This window comes from Rhipicephalus microplus, chromosome X (assembly GCF_043290135.1).
Source record: "Rhipicephalus microplus isolate Deutch F79 chromosome X, USDA_Rmic, whole genome shotgun sequence".
In the NCBI taxonomy this organism is placed as follows: Eukaryota; Metazoa; Arthropoda; class Arachnida; order Ixodida; family Ixodidae; genus Rhipicephalus; species Rhipicephalus microplus.
The window spans coordinates 109,146,117-109,171,651 of NC_134710.1; the positions used below are offsets into that span (position 1 = coordinate 109,146,117).

Here is a 25,535-nt window from a genome sequence, read left to right on the forward strand (position 1 = left end):
TTGTATACGATGGCCAGTTATCTGTAAATTGTGACTTTTTTTTCGATTCAATTCAATATTCCCAACAATATCCACCTCTTGGAGTATACACTGTTCGAATCAGCAGTAGTCATGCGCCGCAAGCTTCGTTTCAGGGATACGTGCCGGCGCAGTGACTTCTGTGAGCATTCCTTTCGCTTTTATAACTTCCGGTGATCCTCAACCCATCTGAGGTAATTGGTGACTATAAGGCTTAAGTTTTTCTGGTCAAGTGGGTGCGCTAAATAATTATGTTTTGAAAAACACGTTTAGAAGTTGGAAACATGTTCTCAAGCTGCTGAGCATAAGCTTAATATGTCGCTCTGTTGCATCGCGGGCAAAAGCGTTATCAACGATAAAAGTTATATAACTAACACAAAATACTGATGTGAGGAGAACACGTTTTTTGTCCGTTAACTACACCTCGAAAGCGCTGGAATGGGTGAAAGTGCTAGCTCTGTCGGTCTGAGTGCAAGGAGGCCGTATCTGCGGGAGTGGAAAGAGATCAGAAACGCGCAAAAAGTACTGGAAGACAGCAGGCCAGAGGTCCCAAAGAGTACCCGTGCTCTGCGTTCCACTAGCTGCGCTCTGCCCTCACTTATCTTGTCATGTGCCCATTGTTAGCTTAGTTACAATGACTTTTGCGCATGAACTAACGCATAAGTAGCTGCGCTCTAAAAAACAAAAGTCAGAAATTGTCACTGATGAATCGCGGGGCAAAATGGGCGCATCAGCTGCGGTTCCAACAATGCTACACCAGCCATTGGCCTTCTTTAAGGCAACTTCCTTTTGAACCAGACTGAGGCTTCTTTTTTCTGCACAAATGATATCGTTCATTTTGCCAAGCAAACAAGCATGTTACAAACCTAAAGAGGCACGTAAGACCAACCAATAAAATATTTGTTTTGGGACAGCTGCCTCAAACATGAGATCAATTATGATGCATTATTCCGCTTTCGCAAAGCCTGAAAATTTGGGGTAAACGAAATACTACTGTCGAGAGCGATATGAATCTATGAACAGTGCGAATCTGCTGAGTAACGTCACAACATCCGCTGTTTGTTTGCAAAGAACGCTTCAGCTTAGAATTTCTCATTAGCAAGTAAGAGGACAGAATCAGGATAGCAGACAAGATAGAAAAAGATGAAGACTATTTTGTTCAGTTGTTTCTATCAAAGGAGTGCAGTAAATGTCAGCTTGTGTTAAAGTGCATCAATTTGTAGCATCCTTCAGGGAAGAATATCACCCGTAAGCCTCGCAGTTACACATCGCTGCTGCTTTACTGCGTTTGCTCATTCACACATAACGCGATTTTTTGCAATACTGTTTTACTACTATATGCCGCTTCATAGCATTTTCGTTTCTCTTCTACGCATTTGCAGCTCGTCAATGAGGGAAAGATTGACTTGTATGCTATATCAAGCAGCAAGGTTGACATTTATGTTCCTTCGATTCCAAGAAACACAACAGCTTGTGTTAACTTCACTCTTGAGCAAGAGTTCACTGTTGGCCAATTGCAGTCAAGCTATGTGAAAGTGTATGCTTACTATGAACCAGGTACGTATATATTGTTAGCTATTATCCCCGTTTTTGCAAAAAGCGAAGTCATTCACGTTACATAATGTGGCTTTGCTTGCTGTGCACCAATTAGGACGGAAGTGATAATAAACGGTTTCATTTTCTTCAATACAAAAAGGCATTTTAACGCTATTCAAGCCTTTAGGGTAGCGGGGTGTAAAGGTAGTGGTGTACAGGCGTTGGTTATGTGGAAAGCAACTTTGAATAGGGATGGAAAAGTAATTTGTGCAGGCTTTCATTTCGCACAAATTTGCTATATATATCTCAAATACAAGACATATATTTAACCGTGGACGTATTCCTATGACACTTCGAAACGTGGCCGTAAAAGTGATTATTATTTCAGTGCATGACATCTTGCGTACACGCACTGTGATTCGAAGATATAGGCAGATACATTCATCATTACGTCTGAATTAATTGACATCTCTAATTAACCATTCTGTGAGAGCCTACAATGGCAATATTAGAGCTAACAAATCTATACTAAAGCACTATTTACTAAAAATAAATCCTAAGACCACACCAATAGCTTTAAAAAACGCGGGCAATATTCATCTCTAGCAGTATAGCCACGAAACTTGCTCGCGACTTATAACTTTTTCCTCACCAGTACATAATGCAAACTTCAACGCAATTTATTACATTGAACGTTGATCCGTATTATACAAATCACCACTTTCCTGACCAAAAAATGAAAACAAGAAACAAAGGACGACGTTATCGCTGAACACCGACACTGAGATCCGACGTAATACTTTTGCCACATGTCCCGCTCCCATTTTGCTTTCAAAGTTTCATTTGGATATGTGACGCATGACAGCACCATTTTTAGCAGGCACTTTGTTTCAGCGGATATGTCGGGTCATGTCCTTTCTGTAAAAGTCGTTGTGAAGAGACTTTTAAGAAGGAGCTGATGTTTTTACCGAAACACTTGAAGTGATAGCCTTTCATGACTGAACCGCTTGTCTTCTGTATACAACGTGACAACAAATGCAAGCGCCACCCGCAGCCATCACCATGCCACCAATGAGCATTAACATGGACGTTTCATCCAATCTCATTTGCTCATTTCCGTGACGTCCAGCACTTCTCGCGTGTTTCGTATAGTGGGCATGTCCGTAAAGACACATGTTTGTGTGCAGTATTATAAGTTGGAAACTTGAACGTCCTGGCAAGTGTCTGCAAAAATTCTGACATCATTGCTTAGCCACTGGTCCTTGTTTACGTAAGGACGATGGGTCTTATTTAGTTCCTGATGTGCATGACGTTTACATTAGCACAAGAAAAGCACTTGCGATTTTAAAGGAAACGAGCTTGCGCGACTGATTGAAAGGTGCGCCGTGATTTTGGGGGTAGAGGTTGTACCAATTCTTAGGTTTCAACTGGCTAGATACACAATATTACTGTTATACTTTCTCTTCGAAGTAACTTAAAACACTCCTCCAACTTTCATGGAAACCATACATCTTTCCATGCTTTATATGTTCTTCAAAAATGTGAACTCATGAAATGCTACCTGCTGGTCGTTTCTTCTCTGCGTCTGGCATATTGACGCGACAAATGGCTGCGGCAGCGACAGGCGTGTCGCAGTGTATTAAACGGACCCACACTCACAGCTGTGCGTTGTTTCTTTTTGCAGACTTTTCTTGCGAACGTTTATACACGCCGGACAAGACAAGTCCTCTGTTGAAGTTCCTCTGTGACTCGGAAAACACGGACGTGTGTGCTTGCGCAGAAGGTAAACATTTAACCTGATTCAAACGAAAAATTGCAGAAGCACTGATAATGATAACTGACTGGTTTTAAGTATTGTTATCAATGCCAGTACAGCATAGCTGCAACTCCACGCATACATTTTTTGCATCCTTCAGGGAACAATATCACCCGTGAGCCTCGCAATTACACATCGCACTTTTTCACACGTCACCATAGTTAAAGCTCTCCAGGTGCTTCGAGACTGATTTTCACGAATTTTAAAGGAACCTATCAGCGTTCTCGAACGACATTTTCTCGAACGCGGGACACTTTTAAATGCGTTCTATTCGGCTCGTCAAGACAAGTTCCTGATATGTATAGCGTTTACTGTCGCGCTTCACTGCCAAATAATATATGTGGTACATGTATCGCAGTGGAAATACCGTTAACATTTTGTACACGTTTATTCGGGAAGCATACGTGATAAGCTGAAGTTGAGTGTTTGATCTTTTGAGAAGAGTGACTTCGCACTGCAGGCTGGATCGTCCACACATCCAGTATATCATAGTGTCCGCCCATGAAATTTTAGTCGTATTTCAAAAAACAAATTGTGCTCAAGAAAGCCCACAACCTTCATTATCATCCATTCAGTTGCAAAAGCAGCAGAGGAAAAACACAGCTAATGCATAGAGCGCTCTCATGTAGTCACAAGCTTCATTTCAAACGAGCAATGAATGTGCGGCTCCGATGGCAAGCAATCGCACTAGTGATTCATTTTTATGTATATTACACTACTCCGCCAATGTGACGCAATATGAAAACATATATAGTATCCCGTGAGCAAGAAAAGATATAAGTATGACATGAAAACTTCCCTGCATTTTTATTGCTTTGGTTGTGGAGAAGGAACATTTTCGATGACGTCCCGAGAAAAAAAAGCACGCCCTGGCCATAGTGATTATTTCATTCCTTCGATTATATTGCTATTTACGCCAGGCTTTGAAGCGCGATTGCGGACGTGTGCGAGTTCATAGAATAGTTGATCAAAGATCAACAAAGCCGTCCTTCTCGATGTCGTGGGCCTGGAAGTATGCAGTATTGTCGCCACAGTGTCGCACCCATAAAAAACTCTTTTGCTCTCTTGGCACGTGCTGCTCACGTTAGCACTATTATACACGTCTTTTTCTCGCCAGATCCGCCCCGCAGAGGACCAAGTTTCAAATTACGCTTACAATAGATATATCCTAAAGCAATCTTTGTGCTTGCCTGTGTGCTCATATGAAGACTGCAGCTGTGCCAGTATCAGGCTAATGGTAATTTACTCTTTCTGGGAACAATTTCAAAGTTGTTTTCACTCTTTTCTTTTGCAAGCTCATTTACTGACCCTGAAAGTAAATAGTTAATTCATTTATTTCTCCTGTCCTACTAAATGACAATTTCTTCGCACGTTCTCTCTGTTGTGCATAAGTTTTCTCGCATTCCGACGTTAATAAATACATGCATGCATGTGCCACGCGTTTTAAGATATGTGTCAGAAAGTCATGAGATAATGTAGAAAAGCAATATTCTCTCACTATTTTCATATTTGTGTTTTCTATGGCGGCCGACTTCTTGAGAAGACTACATAAATTAATTACAGCAGCAATTTTAGAAATTAAGTTAACCAACAACTCTAGTAAAACGGTAAAATTGATGTTGTTTCTATGAATACCCTATTGGGGATAATAAATTTTCAAAAGGTGGCCACTGGTACTTTTTCAGAGTAACAAAATTCTCTAAAGTTCACCGCGCAGCGTGAAAACATTGTTTCTGACTGCGACTTCAGTGGATTTCGGATGGTATTCCCTTTTCTGTGCGCCGTGCCTGCTGTCGTGGCAAGCGCAAGCACACACCCACGAAGTGTAATGCATGGTCGACGATTCATAACGAAGCTTGTTCATTCTGTACATCTCAAAAAATATGATAATTGCCCTTTTCAATTTTAGTTTGACCGGCAAATACGTACAGATTTCATCACTTCGCAAAAGTTAAAAGAGGCCGCTTTTTTGTAAATATTATGGAACTTATATCACGAAGGTCTTTTGTTCTCCAATTTGACCAGATCTCCTGTCTGCTGGTTAACTATTGTGATTTATATAATTTATGGACATTATTTAATAATAATTTACAGATCCCATGTACAGTGGAAATCGATGCACGAAGCACGAATTAGGAAGGTTGATATGTCACTTTAAAATCAGCACGACGTTACGTGGTGGACGTAAATTATGCCGTACATAACACGCATGTCATGATTATCATGTTTGGACGTGTCATTTACTTTCGTCGTCCATTCACGTCCTGTATTGCCAAATTTGGTATATGTAGAGCTAGCAAAACGGCTGCGAGTGCGCTATGAGCGAAGCATGTGGTCACGTTTTACATAACACGCATTTCATGATTATCAAGTTTGGATGTCGTGCATTCACGTCGCGCAATACCAAATTTGGTATATATGAAGCTAGCGAGATAGCTACAAATGCATCATGAGTGCGGTATGTAGTCACATTTTTACGTGACAATCATCTCATGATTATCATATTTGCAACAGTCATATACCTTCGTCATTGATTCACGTCCCGTAATACCGAATTTTGTATATGGGTAGCCAGCGAAATGTCCGCGAGCGTACGAGCGTGGCGTGTAGTCACGACTTACATGACATGCATGTCACGATTTCCACGTGAGGATCTGTCTCTTGAGTTCGCCATGCAGTCATGTCATATCACACCAGTTTTGCAATATGTCATGTGAATGAAACCATAGCAAGAGCAGCAAGGCCATGAAATGTAAATCATGACACTCATTACATAAATGTCATAATTTTTGTGTTATGACTAGTCGCTCATAGTCATCATACTGTCATGTTATTTGATACCAATTTTAGTATTGATATTAATTTTGCTATTGATATCATTATCGAAACGGCCAGGTGAGCTGAAAGTCGTAAGTGGATAGATAGATAGATAGATAGATAGATAGATAGATAGATAGATAGATAGATAGATAGATAGATAGATAGATAGATAGATAGATAGATAGATAGATAGATAGATAGATAGATAGATAGATAGATAGATAGATAGATAGATAGATAGATAGATAGACAGACAGACAGACAGACAGACAGACAGACAGACAGACAGACAGACAGACAGACAGACAGACAGACAGACAGACAGACAGACAGACAGACAGACAGATAGATAGATAGATAGATAGATAGATAGATAGATAGATAGATAGATAGATAGATAGATAGATAGATAGATAGATAGATAGATAGATAGATAGATAGATAGATAGATAGATAGATAGATAGATAGATAGATAGATAGATAGATAGATAGATAGATAGATAGATAGATAGATAGATAGATAGATAGACAGACAGACAGACAGACAGACAGACAGACAGACAGACAGACAGACAGACAGACAGACAGACAGACAGACAGACAGACAGACAGACAGATAGATAGATAGATAGATAGACAGACAGACAGACAGACAGACAGACAGACAGACAGACAGACAGACAGACAGACAGACAGACAGACAGACAGACAGATAGATAGATAGATAGATAGATAGATAGATAGATAGATAGATAGATAGATAGATAGATAGATAGATAGATAGATAGATAGATAGATAGATAGATAGATAGATAGATAGATAGATAGATAGATAGATAGATAGATAGATAGATAGATAGATAGACGCGTTCATTGAGAGCCTGATTTGGATTACGATCACCGAGAACTCTGGAAGTAGACGGTGCAGCGGCAGCGAGTCGGCATGCCCCAACGTGCCTCGTTTTTGGTGTACAGCTGGTTGAAACCAAGCCGCCACCGCCGGTGCGAGTCACTCGTGTCGTTTCTGCTGGCTTATCTACCGAAACAACGTTTGAAGACGTGCGAGCTCTTTGTTTTCCCAGTTTGTGTCAATAACTAGCATAATCAAATCAATTTTCAAGGTAGCGATGGTAGCGGCGGCGGGAGGGGGCAGAACGAATGTGAACAACAATGACACGCATGGTCGTCGTTTTCCAGCTGCCCTGGCGTTTTCGTTTTCTCTTCACTTCCCAACTGTGAACGTGGCCTAAGTCCTTCCCCCTTTGCAGCCGATTGTGTTGACGTGCCATCATCCTGTCGCGGTAGAACACTCCGCCCGCCGCGCTTAAGGTTCGTTCACACCGAAGGCGCGGCGGCCAAAGCAGCGAGGCGGCAGTGCAGAAAGTGAGAAAAACCTCCTATTCAGGCGGCGAAAGCGGGGAAAAAACGAGGCGGCAAGAGCGATCGCTCTCGGAGCAGTTTTTTGCCGCCTGCCGAGACTCGTCGCTTTGCCGCAGCCAATCAGAACTCCACGCAGTGGAGGCGGGGTGGTGGAGCGGCTGTGCGTTTGAGAGAGAAGCATTGACACGTCATAGCGACACGTGCGCAAAAGCGCGAGATGCCCGCCTGCTCTGCCGCGCGGCGATTCCCGGGAGACGGGTGGTTCGAACAGGGGCACGCACTTGCCGCCTAACTGCTTCGAAAAGCCAACTTGCTCGTTTTGCCGCGCCGCCTTCGGTGTGAACCAGCCTTTACAAAATAATCAAAAAGCGTCTTATTTGTGCGCTTAGGAATCTCAACCAAAGTGGCCGCCTCCGCTGTTCGTGACAATCCATCGGTGTCTTCAGTGTGAGAACGCTTTCATAAACTGACTTTATGGGTTCATTCGTAGCCAAGTTGAATTCAACAAATTGAATTGAAGTTGAATTCCTGTTTTTGTGATGCATGCTCTGTATGCACAAGACCAATCGGAGAATGGGGCAATCAAACCGATGGGAAAACACGCAAAAGGGAAAATTCGCTGCCATCATTACACCTACAATTCACTTTATGTTCGAAGCGCTGCGTAACAGATAGGATACGGACCGGATTCAAACGAGGAACAACACATGGTGATGTGTAAAGTAACAACCACTGTATTTCGCACCAGTAAAGGTATGCACGAGAAAGACCGGACCCGAAAAAGGGTAGAGGATGGTAGTCAGTGATAAAAACAACATACAAGAAATAAGCAAAGTACATGAAGGCGTCAAACAATGCCACCGACACGTGTCAAGAGTTATTTATGCCTTGACATGGTTCCACCCAAATGTTAATTTTAGGCTGACATTCTTTGACGCCTTGAAATGCTTTGTTTATTTTATTTATTTTTGGTACTGTTTTTATCACCGTAGTCTTCCCAAGCCATTTTTGTGTTCTTTTATTTCTCCCACATAAGCCTTTCCATGCTTAAAATAAAGTAGGTGTTATTTCTAAAGGTAAATATATTTGGCAAAAATCTCTCCAGCTGGGTAAAAATTATGCGAATAAAACAAGGTCTCCAGCCACATTCAGTTTATAGTTTCTTTTTATTTAAAATTGAAAACTTGTCCTACGTTTCAGAACTTATTCGGTCCCTTCCTCAGGTGTTGACAGTCAACGCCTGTGGAAGGGACTGACTGAGTCCCGAAACATATAGGGCCAGTTTTAAGCCTTCAGGTTTGTGGCACTGCAATGGGCACAAGTATGGCCCCAAACTTTGCGAGCACCTTCATGGCATTACTTGAAATTTCTTTTGTTGAGGTGCACACCTTGAAACCTTTCTATTACAGACTTTTGGACGACATTTTTACGATATAGAACCATGGTGGGCGAAGTGTTCTTCGTTTCATAGAGGTTTTCAACAAGCTCCACCCATCGATTGAATTCACGCACAAAATTTCCAAAACTAGCATTAACTTTTTGTATGTCACTGTTTCTGTCAAAAATGACCACCTGTCAAGAAACGTTTACAAAAAGCTTACTGTTGCAACCGGGGTTTGTGGCACCGGATATCCGAGATAAAGATGTCGAGGCAGGAGGAGGTTGAACTTCGTAGAGAGAGTTTATTTACATTATTTACATGGCACGGGCTCTCTGGCCTGAATCTCTACATTGAAAGCTCTACATTGGAAAAGGCTGTCTCTTGAACAAGCTCTGTGAACCACACAAAGCAGACCGCGAGGGCTGATTAAATACAGTCTCATCTCCCCAGATCCCTAGGTCGGGGAATAGGTCCATATGGTACTGTCCAATAACATGTCCCGCAGCACACACGAGTGCCATTATCAGGCGCCACCCCCAACAAACACACATACAAAAACCAAACACGTGTAGGGTCCCGGCGATGCTGCCTCCTTCAGCGAATCTTGCTGAGTGGGGTGAAACGAGTCTGTCATCTCGCTGCTCGGGCCGAACACCCATGCTTTGTTCAACGGCAGTAGTGGTCTAGGCGCCTCCGAGGGGTCATGCCTGGACATGTGGTGCTGATTTGAGCATCGGCGGCTCATCAGTTGCACAGTGTGATGGTCAGACGTGCGTAATCGGTGGGAGCTCGGCATTGCGGCTTTTACCTGGGCACGAAGACGCCACGTGTCGCATCTTTGCGTGGACTCTAAGGACAGCGGTGCTACGTAGAGCAATTTCAGCCACGCAGCGCCCAGCCCATGGATACAGCAGGGCGTCTTGGCGCTGCTCCTTATCTCCCCAAAATGAGGCGGCGGCCTTTCTTCCGTTCTGTCGGCCGCAGCAAAAGGGTGGCCTGCTGAACGGAACACTACAGATAGGCAGATTTACCTACATTTTAAGATTATCCATCCAAAGCGCATTGCAAGACGGGTATTCCAAACTCTCGAGCATACCGGTATCGAAGATTATGAACCTATATACAGGAATTCGACGGACACGCAGAACACCTAAAGCATTCCCTATCGAAACAAAATTATCCCGAAGACATATTGACGATGTCATATTGCGTGCTCGCCACGTGAACCGGTATGACATAATTAAGTGGCCAAAATGAGTATCTAAACAACTTCCCAAACAAACCTGGTATACTAACTTACTCTTCATCAGTGCCACGAGTCAACAACATACTATCACCATTTCAACTAAATCAAAGCGAACGATTGACTTCATTTTTCGTGGAGCCATCTCCCATCGTGTACCACAAGGATAAAAACCTGAAAAAAACTCTTGTCAGAATAGGAACAATTCCTCTAAAATTAAGTCAGGGTGCTATCCCTGCGGAGAAGCTCGTTGCAAGGTATGCCCACAGATAGTCACAGCGCGTGAATCAAAAGCGAACTTCTCGGATATCAAATTCTGCACAACTAAAAGCCTCAATTGTGACTACAGTAACGTAATATACATGCTACGCTGCAACATCTCCTGGCAAGAATATATCGGCCCAACAGACACGCCCTATAGGCTGTGGTTCAATAATCACCGGCAACACACCACTTCACTGCCGAAGTTACTTTTGTCTAGACATTTACACCGGCCAAACCCCAGTTTTGAAACTATCACCATAACTCTTTTACCGTCCGGTTTCTCAAACAAGCGCGAGAAGCGTGAGGCATATTTTGTTTTAAAATACAGAACATTAGTGGCTGGCATCATCTAAGACTCCGGAAAAGTCCTGGCTTCGGGAAGTATGCCAGGATGAAATTGGCAACAAATATTCATAACTGGAGACCATGCTTGTTTTCTGACTGACTCGTACGCGACAGTGCCTTTTCTTGTCTCTTTTTTATTCTTCTTATTCTTTTTCCACGTGTGCGTCTCTAACAAAGGGCTCGCCACAGCTGAAACGTAAAGGCGCAAATGATTTGATTGCTTTCTCGTACGTGTACCAGCTTCTAGACATATCTGTGTGAGTGTTAAGGGAGAATGTCCATACTTAAGGGCTTGTTTTTTTTTCAGCATTATTCAAAGGTGGCAGGTTCGGCTCCTGCCCACGATTTAAATTACTGTTATGTGTAATGAAATGACTTCCCTTATAGTATTCGTGCATTATGGTCTGTTATATCTCAATAATATATATATATATATATATATATATATATATATATATATATATATATATATATATATTGGGGAGCGTAGTTTTCTTAGACATTACAGTTTTCTTATTTGATTGATTCATAAGTTGGGTTTAACGTCCCAAAACCACGATATTATTATGAGAGACGCCATAGTGGAGGGCTCAGAATATTTCGACCACCTGGGGTTCTTTAAAGTGCACCCAAATCTGAGCACACGGGCCTACAACGTTTCCATCTCCATCGGAAATGCAGCTGCCGCAGCCGGGATTCGATCCCGCGACCAGCAGCTCAGCAGCCAAGTACCTTAGCCAATAGACCACCGCGGCGGGGCTTCTCGCAGCCCAGTGATGTAGTTCTTTGCGCCTATTTAGAGTTTAAGAATGAACCAGATAACCAGAACTGATCAACTGATCGAAGGCATACGTTCGATCTGTTCCACATAGAGGTTTTGTCAAGAGTGTCGCAGCGGTGTGTAGCATTAAATTTCGGGCCGCGCCGATCATACAAAAATGCAGCTTCTTAAACGCGCTGCGCGAAATTGAAGCCTTTAATATGGGCGTTTCACAGATTTGCAAAATATCTTAGGGACGAAAGTATATGGAGCTTTCAGCTCTGCTTTCAATTTTTACCATACTCAGCGACTTCGGGTATACTAAATCACAATTCGGCATCCAAGCACCATGAAAATGCTGCTTTGTTTATTAAATGCAGGTAATCACATTTATATCCGTTCAGTGGTTGTCAAACAGATTGCTGCAATCATTCGCACAAAAATTACCAAATTAACCGGCTTCAGAAACCATATTTTCTCAAAAATCGTGAAGAGCAAGTGACGGTACAAGTAATTGCTGATTTCATTTTTCTTTTTTTCTTATTCTCAAGGTGGATGCCCTCCAGCAGACCCGCTCATCAAGTTTTTAAAGAAAAACGAGGACGAATTTTTCGAAGAGGCGGAGCAGCATGAACTTCTCAGAGAATTCGCCTGCGATGAAGTCGACTACGGTAAGAGCGCTGCCATCGGCGATCGCTCGTTCCCACGACGCATGCGTTGGAAGACGCAATGCGAGGCCGGTGTTCGTTTCAGCGTATTTACCTTACCAATTGCGGCGCAACCAATGCACGCCCAGCGCACCACTTAGCTTCGCTTGGGACCGCGGCACGTCGTTATTGAGTATTCAGTTATTATGTTGCCGCAAAATATGAATGTTGCTGTAGCTGCACAGCTTGCAGTGCGACAGCGAGGCAAGGTCCATTCCTATATAGCACCTGTAGTGAGAAAAGAAATGAATAAATGCAATAAAAGAATACAGAGAAAAAAGGGGCAAGAAGGAGAACCCTTGGTTAAAGTAACGTCGGCGATGCGCCACTGAAGTCGTCAACCAAAGTTGAATTCAGGGTTACCGCTGAGGGGTCAAGATTAATAAAAGAGAACTTTTGAACGCATAAAAAAAGCAGCCACAAATGCCTTCATACGTCATTTCAGTGTCTTCTTTGAAGAAAATGTGCCCCACTATGGTGGTCTGGTGCCTAATGTGCTCAGCTGCGGACCCGCAAGTCGCGGGATCGAATCCCGGCTACGGCTGCTGCACTTTCGATGGAGGCGAAAATTCTGTAGGTCCGTGTGCTTAGATTTGGGTGCACGTTAAACCCCAGGTGATCGAAATTTCTGGAGCTTTCCACTACGGCGTGTCTCGGAATCATATGGTGATTGTGGTAGGTTACACCCCACATATCAATCAATTGAAAAAAAATGTCCATTTGCATTTCATTTGCCATACTATGCTTCGTTTCGCAGCATCTTCCTTTTTACGGTTGATCATTGGGCTGGTTGGTAGAACAAAAGTCGACTTTTGACAGCTCAACAAACGAGGACGATATCAAAAGACACACTCGGCACTGACAGGTACAGCTATAGGCCCCTCTCTGTCATTCTAAATAACTGTTAGTTATACCGAACCCCCCAACAATCTACGGAAAGCCCATTCAGCTATTTTCTGCTGCTTTTTCGTTTGTTTCATTTGCTGTCGGATGAGATCTATTTATCAACCCACAATGCGAAAATCGTAGTGGAAGTTTGTTGGAGCCACGCGCAACTATTAGCCCTGTATTGTACGCGCTGAATTGCTTCTTTTCTCGAGGCGCCATTCTACCGAACACGGGTTGATCGGTGGGCGTTCATTGCCTGCTTCTGTACGCAGACAGCAATTATGATCTACTTCTGTCCTATCTTTTCACTTGGTAGGTAACTGTAGTTGCGCACTTTGAACGCGGGGACATGATAGACAGGGAACAGCATGAACTTACAACTGTCTGCTATGTCCAGTTTCAACTGTCTGCCGTATCTGCCATCTGCTTCAACTGTCTGCCATTTCTTCTATATCCTGCCCTTCCAACTGTCTGCCGTGTCTGACATGTACATCCAAATGTCTGCCGTGTCTGCCATGTCATTGGAACTTTCTGTCGTGTCTGCCATGTCTTTGTAGCTGTCTGATGTGTCTGCCATGTCCTTGCAACAGTCTTCCGTGTCTGACATGTCTTTGTAACAAACTGCCATGTCTGCCGGTCCTTGCAAAATCCTGCCATATCTGCCATGTATTTGCAGCTGTCTGCCGTGTGTTCCATGTCCTTGCAACTGTCTGCCATGCCTGACATGTCCTTGCAACTGTCTGTCATGTCCTTGCAACTGGCTGTCATGTCTGCCATGTCCTTGCAACTGTCTGCCATATCTGCTATCTTCTTGCAACTGTCTACTGTGTCTGCAATGTCTTTGCAACTGTCTGCCATGTCGGACATGTCCTTGCGACTGTCTGCCGTGTCTGCCATGCCCTTCTGTTCGAAGTGCGCAACCATAGTTATCTACCAAGTATGAACTAACTCACCCAGAAGCAAGTTTTATTGAACTACTTCTTTACATTGATTTGGAAGCTGTATATCAAATCCGGGCGACCTTGAAAGAGGAAATTATTAGAGAGTAAGCGTTGACCTTCAACAAAAACGTGACGTTCTGCTGAGCCCGTCCATCCCATCACATCGTCGCACTACTGCACGCACATGCCTTCTGCGATAAATCACGAGATGAAGACTTCGTCCAGTCTTTTGATTGCTGACTAAGAATTGACACGTTAGAACCATCAGATAACGTAAAAAATCAAGATACATCAGCCAGTTATGGACACAAGCTTGTCGTTTCTTCTACGGCACGACACAAGATCTTTAAAATTTCCCCCTGAACTCACATATCTTGCCTGATGTGGCAGACGTGAGAATACTATGTTATTGCTACTGCCGCCGCTTTTTTGGTCTAGAAATTTTGAGCCATTTAACGGACGGGGTTGAACCTCCCATGATTAAAGGCCGGCTATGAGCGACGCCGTGCGACGTTTCGCGTGAATATAATAGCTGAAGCCCCCGACGAAAACTCAATAGTTCCTCCTGTTGTACCAAATACTGTTACTTAACTTTCTCACATGTTTGGAGATTTGAAGATTTGTAAGCCTTCATTCCACCTAAATGACTAAAGTTAGCATTTTCATTTACTCGTGGTATTCTGTGATAACATGTTAAACTTTGCACCCCGAAACACAGCGTGCAAACTTTAACATGTTATCTCGAAGAGAAAAACACGAGTATTAATATATATATATATATATATATATACGAAACAATTGTACACTTAAGGGCTCGTATTTCCGTGTTTTCGACACACTATTAATGAGATCTAACAGACAATAATGCCAAGGAAAGTTTAGGGGAAGTTATTAGGTCAACTGTAATGTAAATGTGAAGAAAGAAAAGTGGGCGAAAAGATAACTTGCCGTGGGCAGGAACCGAACCTGCGACCTTCGAACAACGCATTCGATGTTCTACCACTGAGCTACCACGGCAGCTATCCCCCAAGCTACTTTATGGGGTATATATGCGAATTTAAATGTGGGAGTGTCAGTCATCGCCCCCAGTAGCCATGGCGGCGAGCGTGGCGCCCTCTTTATAAGCCTGTTTGGCGTCACGTAGCACGCGAACTTATTGCGAGCTAGCAGCTGACCAATAGTTTTTCGTATACAACCTAAAGGCACCAAGTCTGCCAGTACAAGATAAGAAAACAGTGTATATTTAAGGGCTCGTTTTTCCGTGTTTTGGACACAATAATTATGAGACCTAACAGACAATAATGCCAAGGAAATTATAGGGGAAGTTATTAGGCCAATTGTAATGTAAATGTGAACTACTGAACTACCACAGCGGCTATCCTCCCAGCCACTTTATTGGGTATATATGTGAATTCAAACGTGACAGTGTCAGTCAGTCAGCGCCATCTGTATATATATATATATATATATATATATATATATATATATATATATATATATATATATATATATATATATATATATATATATATATATATATATATATATATATATATATATATATATATATATATATATATATATATATATATATATATATATATATATATATATATATTGATAGTGAGTGCTTTTTGTTATTTTTTCTCACCCCCAACATAGCTCTATGCATGGCATTGAAGCCGTCCTGGTGGCACAGTGGTGCTTGGCGGCTGACGCAAGCGGCACAGGTTCGATCCCGGCCGCGGTGGTCGCATTTCCGAGGCAAGGAAAATTGCTAGAGGCTCGTGTGTACTTTACATATAGGTGCCCCTTAAAGAACCTCAATGTTCACAATTCTCGGAGCCCTCCACTACGGCGTACCTCGTAACCACATCGTGGTTTTGGCCACGTAGCATATCAGAAAATCGAATCGTACAGGTGCTGAGCCGGCGGCCAGTATACAAAACAGCGTTGTAATGGCGTCATGACGAGCTCAGGAGCGGCGCCTGCTTGTCTTTGCGACGCATTATTCTTAGCTGTTATTTTTTCCAGAATTAGTCGTCGAAACTTACGAAACAGTGGCAGAAAACACATAGGCATCGCGGAACGCGCCTCCATGCCGCAACGGCGGCGCGCGTGTCGCTCCCATGGCAACCAGGCAATGGTGACGGATCTGTTCTCGGCTCTGACTGCGGCGTGTTTACCGTAGCTAAAATGGCAGCTCTTCCCGTTGGCACGAGCACGGTATCACCTCTCACATGGCTACCAATGGGAGCGCATCGCTGCAGCGTATCATTTCTTCCTCTTGGTTCTAAATGGCGCGAAGTATGCTGTCCGGTTCTGTTCCGACTATAGCGTCGTCGATCGTGTAGTGCGCATGAAATACGAAACGATGAAATAACGATGATAACGATAACGAAAACTATGAAATAACGATGAAATACAAAAAAGAAACTTTTTCACAAGTATTTTTCACGAATGTAATCGCTAACGCTGAAGTAATTATCTTCTCTCGCTGGAGCGTTTTACGGAGAGTAGGAGTTATGAGCTACACTGTGTTGATTGTTGAATATTGCTAATTTGTCACACTTTTGTACACACGGCATCGATCTTAACGTACAAGATCACTGGTGTTGTCTAATACATATCCGTGGTGAAAGTGAGACGATATGGTTTGATTGATCACGCACCCGTCACTTGGATTGAGTATACTTCCCAGAAAGCCAGCTCCTTCATGCTCAGAGATAAATAACTAATGCCGACTCCATTATTGTCTTCCAGTTGCATTTCGGCTGCCTTAAAAGCCTCTCTCGTGTGCTAATTGGCGTCACTGAAGAAAAATAACGCATTCGTTAAACATCGGTTTCCACTCGCACTTTTCCCAAATTAGTAAGAAGGCCATCAACACACGCGTGGGGGTATACTACGCAGTTATATCATCATCATCATCATCATCATCATCATCATCATCATCATCATCAGCCTGACTACGTCCACTGCAGGACAAAGGCCTCTCCCATGTTCCGCCAGTTAGCCTAGTCCTGTGCTTGCTGCTGCCAATTTGTACCCGCAAACCTCTTAATCTCATCTGCACACCTAACCTTCTGTCTCCCCTAACCCGCTTGCCTTCTCTGGGAATCCAGTTAGTTACCCTTAATGGCCAGCGGTTATCCTGTCTACGCACTACATGCCCAGCCCATGTCCATTTCTCCTTCTTGATTTCAGCTATGATATCCTTAACCCCCGTTTGTTCCCTAATCCACTCTGCTCTCTTCTTGTCTCTCGAGGTTACACCTACCATTTTTCTTTCCGTTGCTCGCTGCGTTGTCCTCAATTTAAGCTGAACCCTCTTTGTAAGTCTCCAGGTTTCTGCTCCGTAGCTAAGTACCGGCAAGATACAGCTGTTATATACCTTCCTCTTGAGGGATAGTGGCAATCTACCTGTCATGATTTGAGAGTGCTTGCCAAATGTACTACACCCCATTCTTATTCTTCTAGTTACTTCGATCTCGTGGTTCGGCTCCGCGGTTATTACCTGCCCTGAGTAGACATAGTCTACTTAGAACAGGATGCGGCGATGGCGTAGTGGTTAGAGCATTCGCCTCGCATGCAAAAGGTTCGTGGTTCAAATCCTGGTGCCGCGCAGTTCCCAACCGGATAAAAAAAATCTGCGTGGTGATGGAACTGCATTAAGAGGCCTGGGGTGCAGCCTCACCGGTAACCACCGCCGGGAACGCACTCCCTCACCAGAGAAGAATTGGCCACCCTGGTGCAGTATCTGGCCACTACCTCCTACATGCATGCATACACAGTTATGTCCGTATAGACAAATCATTTGTTAAATAATTTTATTACGGGCTTTGTACGTCTTTTCTTGCAAATAAATTTCATTTTGAAGTTATCGCCTGTTCTTGTCGGCTCAGTCTGAAATTCTTTGCTCTTAACGTTGGGGAGTTATGAAAGACAGACTCGAGCCATTACGCATTGTGATATCTGTAAACAATTATGTACTCACCTACATAATCTATGTGTCATCAACCGTCCAGATACTTTCTTGGTACGGGGCATTATTATTTATTCTTTTTAGACTTTTTGCAGCAGTGGCGTTAGTTGACTTGATATCGTACGTGCGATGTTTATTTTTCCATCCAAGTTTTCTGTTTAAACGTTGTTATACACTCGATCTCGAACCCGGAGTGTTCTGCGCTAGACCCACAGAAGAACTAGGAAGTAACCAGTGTGTTATTCGTGCACCAAGATCTCTTTATAACTGCCAATAAAAAGGGGCATATTTTTGTACTTGAATGCACTGCAGCCATTGAGCGGTTATTGAACCTCGAAGGTTCGCCACCGATTTCTGAAAAAAAAATGATGGTTGTGCATGTTCAGTTCTACACACCCTATTAAACCGAAAACCGCACTTGCTCAAAACTTTTGAACGTTAAATCTACCAAAACGTTCGTACATGACCGTCATTAAAGGTACAGTTCGCGCAATTTTCGGTTACTGTTCATTCACTCCTAATTAGGAACACGCCCCGCCGCGGTGGTCTAGTGGCTAAGGTACTCGGCAGCTGACCCGCAGGTCGCGGGATCTAATCCCAGCAGCGGCGGCTGCATTTCCGGTGGAGGCGGAAATATTGTAGGCCCGTGTGCTCAAATTTGGGTACTCGTTAAAGAACCCCAGGTGATCAAAATTTCCGGAGCCCTCCACTACGGCATCTCTCATAATCATATAATGAATTTGGAGTGTTAGACCCCACATATCAATCAAATAATTAGGAACATATACTATGGCAATATTTTTGTCACGACTTACGAAAATATAAAATATCTACAATGCTTTTTTTTCATTGCAGTGTGGAAAGGAAAGGCAAAAAGAAATATTTCCACGGATGGATTCATAGAAGTGACGTTCCTTATAACGCAAATTCTTAAACCAGGTAAGTACTTTCAGCGGTACAATGAATGGATTAAGTTCGATATACAGAATAGTATGCATTTTGAGTGAAGTGAAAAAAATCGCATGAAATTACCTCCCCAGTTTTTCGCCCAGAAGAAGTATCAAGTATTTCAGTTCAACTTGTAGTGACGTACTTTATAGTCTTTACCCTTTGGAAGGCACTACTTCCAAGTTAAGGTATTGTTATGTGTGAGAAACAACATTTAGGATGACTTAAGATTGTTTTTTACTCTTTTTCCAAGAAACTCATCAGAATAGATTCTAAAAAAAAGCGGCACCTATATGTACCACTGTCTTTATGGCAGGACGTGAAATGTTGTACACATGTGTACTGCTGTCCTCAGGCGGTTCAAACTAGAAGAATTTTTAAAAGAACGTTTATTAACTAATATAATGGGTCTGTTTTGTTTTAAAATTGTTTTAATCAATCAAAGAGTATAGTGAGACCTAATTTTTGCTGCACAGCTAGCTGCTGTGCACTTATGTACTTTGCATATGTACCTTTAATATAAGGTACATATGTAAGACATCTCCCGAAACACCTGACAGGTGCCGTGATGGTGATTTACGGCGTCAGAGTAGTCCTCAGAAGTTGAAGATAATAAATACAAATGTAAGAAGTATCTTGAACGAATTGTCGGACCTTGAGGCAGTAGTAGTCGAACATGATCCCGACTCTACACTAACGATGGAAACATGGCTCAGGAAAAATATACTAGATTCTGAGGTTACCACTCCCTGATACAAAACCATCAGAAAAGACCGTGCAACAAGAAGAGATGGGTTGCAATAATAATTGAAGACAATATATTATTTAGTGTTCTTCCACGTGCTATTGCAGCCGAAGCTCTTTGGATCAAAATGACACTCAGTAATAGCACGGTGTACATTGTTGATAAGTCTATACCTCCAAACAACTAACGAATGTACTTAATAACCGAAGAAGCCTTATGAACTCACTCCTGAAGCATGATCCTAGTAAGAGATTTAATTCTCACTGGCAATAATTGGTCGACGCTAACTTCAGAGAGAAGCGAAGTCCTTAAAAGTGATCACATAATACATCTCGCTTTTTGTTACGATCTGACTTAGGTCACCTCATCTTGTACACGTGTGGGTCTGACCACACAATCAGTGCTTGAATTATATTCTTATCTGGATCACTACTCCCACGTGTCAAATTGATGACGGTCTCCCTGATCATAAATAGTTACAGCTTTGCCGCAAAGGCGAAGCAATGAATGCAATAGCAACAATTTGAAAGGTCACGCGTAGAATGAAAAGCATATCGAAACGTGCCCCGCGTTTCTCGCGCATAAATTACGCACGAAACGTGCTCGCAGGTACGATGCACGCAAATAGGCGTCTTATTTGTTACTAGGATGAGTCTGAAAAGCACGCGCTTTTCGCGAACGGAGACTGCAATAATTGCAGTGACCTTAGTGCGCCTGGTAACTACAGCAGAACTGTTCCACGTAAAGCCCGAGGCCAGCGAAAGCGTACGATCTTCCCCTCCTCGCAACCGCGAGATAAGGGCGCGCGAGGGAGCGTAGCTCTCCTTCTCTAAGCCGAGCAAAGTTCGCGTAGGTTATTAGAGCAGGCGCCGCTGCATGATGTGGCGACGTGCGCTCATTGGACCATCTTTCTGGTGATGCCAAAAACACAACAGTGGTAGTGGTATATATAAATACTTTGCCGTTCTTCGAGGTGGCTCAGGGGTTAACGCCTCGTTTTCACGATGCAGAGGTTCCATGTTTGATTCCGCGTGCCAGAGTGCTTTTTTTCTGGATTTTTTTCTTTGTTGCATTTTCATGTATTAGATGCGTATACATGTACAGTGCATGACATTGACGCCGACGCTGGCGGCAAAATCTAGCCGAGAGCGTCCATATAGTTGCTATCACAATCAAAAGGTTTTAATGTCTGCAGATATGTATGTCAGTATCATGCGCAAAGATGAAAACTGATGATTTCTCATTTAATGGCTGCAATGACTTGGCTTTACTATAACATCTGGAGCAGTAATATTATTCATTTCTGGAAATGCAGTGAACAACTCGTTACAAAGAAGAACTGTGGCGGTTTTTTTTTTCATTCTGCGGAAATATTTAGCGGCCAACAATTTATCCCCAAGGGTCACAAAAGTGCCAAGAATTTTCGGAACAATGTCTAGCTTTTAAGTAAAAACAGCCAGGAAACTGTGAATACGTCTGAAAGTAACTCAACGGTAACGCAATTTCTCAAAGGATCCCCAGAAAAATTCAGGAGGTGCGTGAATCCTTCGACCAGGCCCAGTAGTATGTTTAACTATAAAAGTAGCAAAAATCAGGCAGAGGCGTTTCATTTCTTCTCGTCAGTTTTTACTATCGATGATGGTACCAACATTAGCCATTTCTTAAATAGGATTCCTATCCTGATTAGAGGGATCTCTGAAGAGGGTGTCCTAAAGCTCCGGCTTTATATAAATACTAAAAAAATCGCTGGCTCTGACAATTTCCCCAATGAATTTCTTCACGGATATGCCGAATGATCATTGAAGTTTCTGACATTGATTTTTCACTTATCTGTTACTATTGAGACCCTTTTCACAGTGCTTGGAAACGCGTGAAAATTCTGTTCATACACAAAGGTGCTTCTACATCTCACGCTAGCAATTACCGACCTACGTCGCTTAGAAGTACCTGTTCTAAAATATTAGAGCACATTGTATCGAAGCACTTCTTAGGATATATTGATTAACATAATCCATTTTTTACTGTTGACATAGTTTCAGGAAAAGGTTATCCACCGTTACTAAGCTTACTTAGGTTGTACACGACCTTTCTAGCAGAATTATCACCCGTGGTCAAATTTACATAGCATTTTAAACATTGCAAAGGCTCTCGATAAGGGTCACACAAGAATCTTTTACATAAAATTGATGTTACCTTTCAAAATATTGTCCTTAACCACTGGTTCAGTTTGTATCTTGCACGCAGAGAATGATATGTCCAACTAGAACATCACCTATCTCATTTACCTCCAGTAGTATTTTCTTCCTGCTTTTTATAGATGATCTGTCAAAAATTATTACTACCTGAATAAGAATGTTTGTTGATGATTGCATACTGCACAAAAATATAATGTCACGGAGTGACCAGGCTGATCTTATCTTAACTTACAGAAAATTAAAAGCTGGTGCGATCAAGGGCAAATGCAGCTTAGCCTCACAAAAATCGCTTTTATGTTCATTTCTAGACAAAATAACATTCTTACCATTACAGTATTAATGGTCACGAACTTTCTTAAGCTCATTAATATAAATGTCTAAATCTCATACAACGCCTGACTTGCGCTGTATTATTCCCAAAGAGGAACTTTGTTCCAAAGCTAACAAGGTGTTAAGGGGCCTGATACGTAACCTTCACTCTGCCTCTTCATGGTTAAAGCTTTAGCTTAACTAACCTTGCTTAGACCCATAATCGAACATAATAAAGTAGTTGTGGATCTCGATACTCAAATTATCTGTTCAAAACTTCAGAAAATACAGCGCCTTAGTTCTAGGTTTATATTTAACAAATAGCACCGTTTCCACTCACCGTCCGAACTATGCAAACTTGCAGGTGAGCTCTCACCACTCTAAAGACGAACAGAATATGAAAGGCTGAAATTCCTTTTCATGATAATTCATAATCACGTTAAAGTAAGCTATTTACTAGTACTTTGAGATCAAAACACAAGAAACATCAGGACACAGACACTGTATGTACGTACCACCCTACAATGTTCATAATGACTGTTTCAGGTACCAAGTTTTCTCTAAAGTGATTCAGCCGTGAAATTCGTCGGCAGATTAGACTGTGTAAATTAAATCCCTTGCAAAGATTTTAGAAGCTATAACCTCTATAGCGTAGTTGGATTTCATGCATTTCATGCATGGCATCATGCAATTTTGATGCCATGTGGAAATTATGTGCGTTGTAATTAGACCATGATAATATGCGTTTTCATATGTGCTGTGAAATATATGTTCCAGTAGCGAAGAATCTTTCTTGTGTTTTTCTTATGCATAATTCTGTTTATATGTGACTTCATTCTACTCCTGTAATAGCCCTTCAAATAGAGCTGACGATATCGATAAATAAAGTGAATAAAATGAAAGTGACACATGTGAAGGCTACCTGCGACACGTATACATCAGCTAACTTGCATGATTTCATGGCAACAGTATTTAGCTGCCCCTGAACCTGACTGCGACTGTTGCCACTTTTTCCAATAACACTTTTGCAACGATAAAATATAACGGAGCATATTTGCAACCGTACCGGCGTGATAGTTGCCCTATTAGGGCTAACTTCATGAGTCAAAATAAAGCGCAATAATAAATCGTTGAAAGAAAAACAGAATATATGGTCAGCAAAAATATTACCCTTGTAAACGAGTCACTCGGATCTATTTAGTGAAGCGCTAAAAAGGGACTTCACACAAGCACGTTCAAGCGTTGTTTTCAAAGCGCTAATACACGCCACTGCAGTCGACTGTGAGCAGTGATCCGGGTACTTGGGAAATTCTGTTTGTTGTCCGCGCCGCATGTTGTAGCGAGAAACAGTTCAAAAGAGCCTTCTTTAATGTACTTGGGTAGATAGTACCACCAGGCCGAGTGGTACCAATTTCTATTATTTTTATGAGTGTTTGAAGTGCATTCGAAAAGTGGTACACCTTTTCACGACAGTTTCACAAAATATTAATAGACATGGGTACATGGCTCCACTGAACGTCTGACGCGCTGCGAAGAAACGCAGATGTTATGCAATTTAGCTCTCTTGACCAGCATGAGTCTCTGCTGCGCCTCTGCTGTCTATTTTCCTACCTGTAATTGAAGCAATTCATGTCTCGATCAGCAAATAATTAAATAGAAAGCACCGTACCTGTTAATAGCTAAAGGTAAAAAAGCAATAACAAAAAACAGGTCACAGTTTCCTGCCACTTGTCGATCAATGAATTCAATAGCAACCAATTGGCTGTTATACGAAGTATAACTTAAAATTGGAATTTGTATAATTGAAACTAATAGTTGTATGAAGTGATCACTTTCAGAAGCTATCTCCTTTCTCGCGCAACTCTTCATAGCACTGGCGTAAGAGAACACAACCGCTCCAAAAAGCAAAATGGTTTTCGGGCTGTCCGTCGTCTCAACGCAAAGTAAGCGCTGAGAGCACAGAACGCAAAAGGATAGGGTCGTCTACTGATTCCTGTCAAGACCAAAAGCGCAACCATCTCCTTTTGACCAAAGTTCGCGGCCGCCGCCCGAGCGACACAGCCCCCGTGCGCTCCCGACCGCCACATCTTTGTGCTCCTTCATGTGGCGCTGATGAACGGCGCGTTTCACCGCTGCTTGAGCCGCGCTCGTCTGCAATCTCTACAAACTTTCGCTTGCACTTTGATCATGCGACACCCGAGGCGATGTTATCAATTTGACGTATATACGGAACATGGTGGTGACGATAACGGGGCAAATGTGTCTCGAACGCTGGTGTGATTTATATACCAATAAATATGCAAAAAAACCGGAGGAGATCACTTGCTGAGAACTGCAGAACCCCGGGCACCTAAATGTTTTTTTTTTTATTTCTGTGTCTGCATCATCAGAAAACTGCGAAACAGTACTCACCCGCATTGAAAACGCAGGAATAACCTGCGCTTTACAACTCATACAGCTCCCATTTGTCCACTTTAATTATTCGTCAGCCATCCATCGGCATTTGAGCGAGCTAAATAAAAGTCGTTCCTTCACTTTGGCAGAGGAAGTGGTTCTACCGTAAAAAGTTGCCAGAAGGATGATTCTATGCAAAAGAAGCAGTCTTACAGTTTCCTTCACAGGAAAGCGTCTTAAATATTTGTGCTAGTCTGGTTATCGAACCCGGCACGACCACCTTTGTGAAGCAGTCATTCTGCAAAAACTCCGTGAACTGGCCAACTAGTCTATAGAATATGACGTGAGTAAATTGATTCGCCAACTGGAAGGGCAAAGTAACAATGAATGAGACCAAAAGTGCGCCATGTAGGCACAAAAGCGCTTTCACATAGTGGTACAAAGATATAAAGCAGGCGTTACACTTTAGAGAAATAACGAGGTGCATCCTTCGCCATTTGAACTTTCCGGAGCAGCGCGCTTACTCGCCGTCTCGTTGCACTCACGTGTCTTTAGCTTCGCTTTGTAGTATCGGCGTTATTTCTTCGCACTTCTGTATTTCTATGCGGAATATACGCGAGGGAATGTGAACTTTTTTCAATGATGTTGAAAAAATCGCAGGCAGCTTGTTCTTCGAAAACGTTTGTGTCGGAACTATATACCCGTGCAATTTTAGAAAATTGTATGGCGCTCGCATCGACTTCAACCGTCGCGTATTTATACCGGGCTGACGCCATTTTCCGTTTGGCATTCGCAGTTGAGAGAGATATTAGGCGAGAGTCGACTGACTGATCAATCTATTGATGTCCGACAATGTTCT

The 25,535-nt window shown here is 42.5% G+C and overlaps 1 protein-coding gene across 1 annotated transcript in view; it reads left to right on the forward strand.

Moving 5' to 3' along the window:
- The window catches only part of LOC119176258 (A.superbus venom factor 1), a 151,804-nt gene that overhangs the window by 120,559 nt on the left and 5,710 nt on the right, over window positions 1–25,535 (forward strand). The window contains exons 34-37 of the mRNA XM_037427452.2: window positions 1,401–1,575; window positions 3,239–3,337; window positions 12,116–12,235; window positions 18,941–19,024. Coding sequence (XP_037283349.2) covers window positions 1,401–1,575; window positions 3,239–3,337; window positions 12,116–12,235; window positions 18,941–19,024 — 478 coding nt within the window. The remainder of the gene's footprint in view (window positions 1–1,400; window positions 1,576–3,238; window positions 3,338–12,115; window positions 12,236–18,940; window positions 19,025–25,535) is intronic.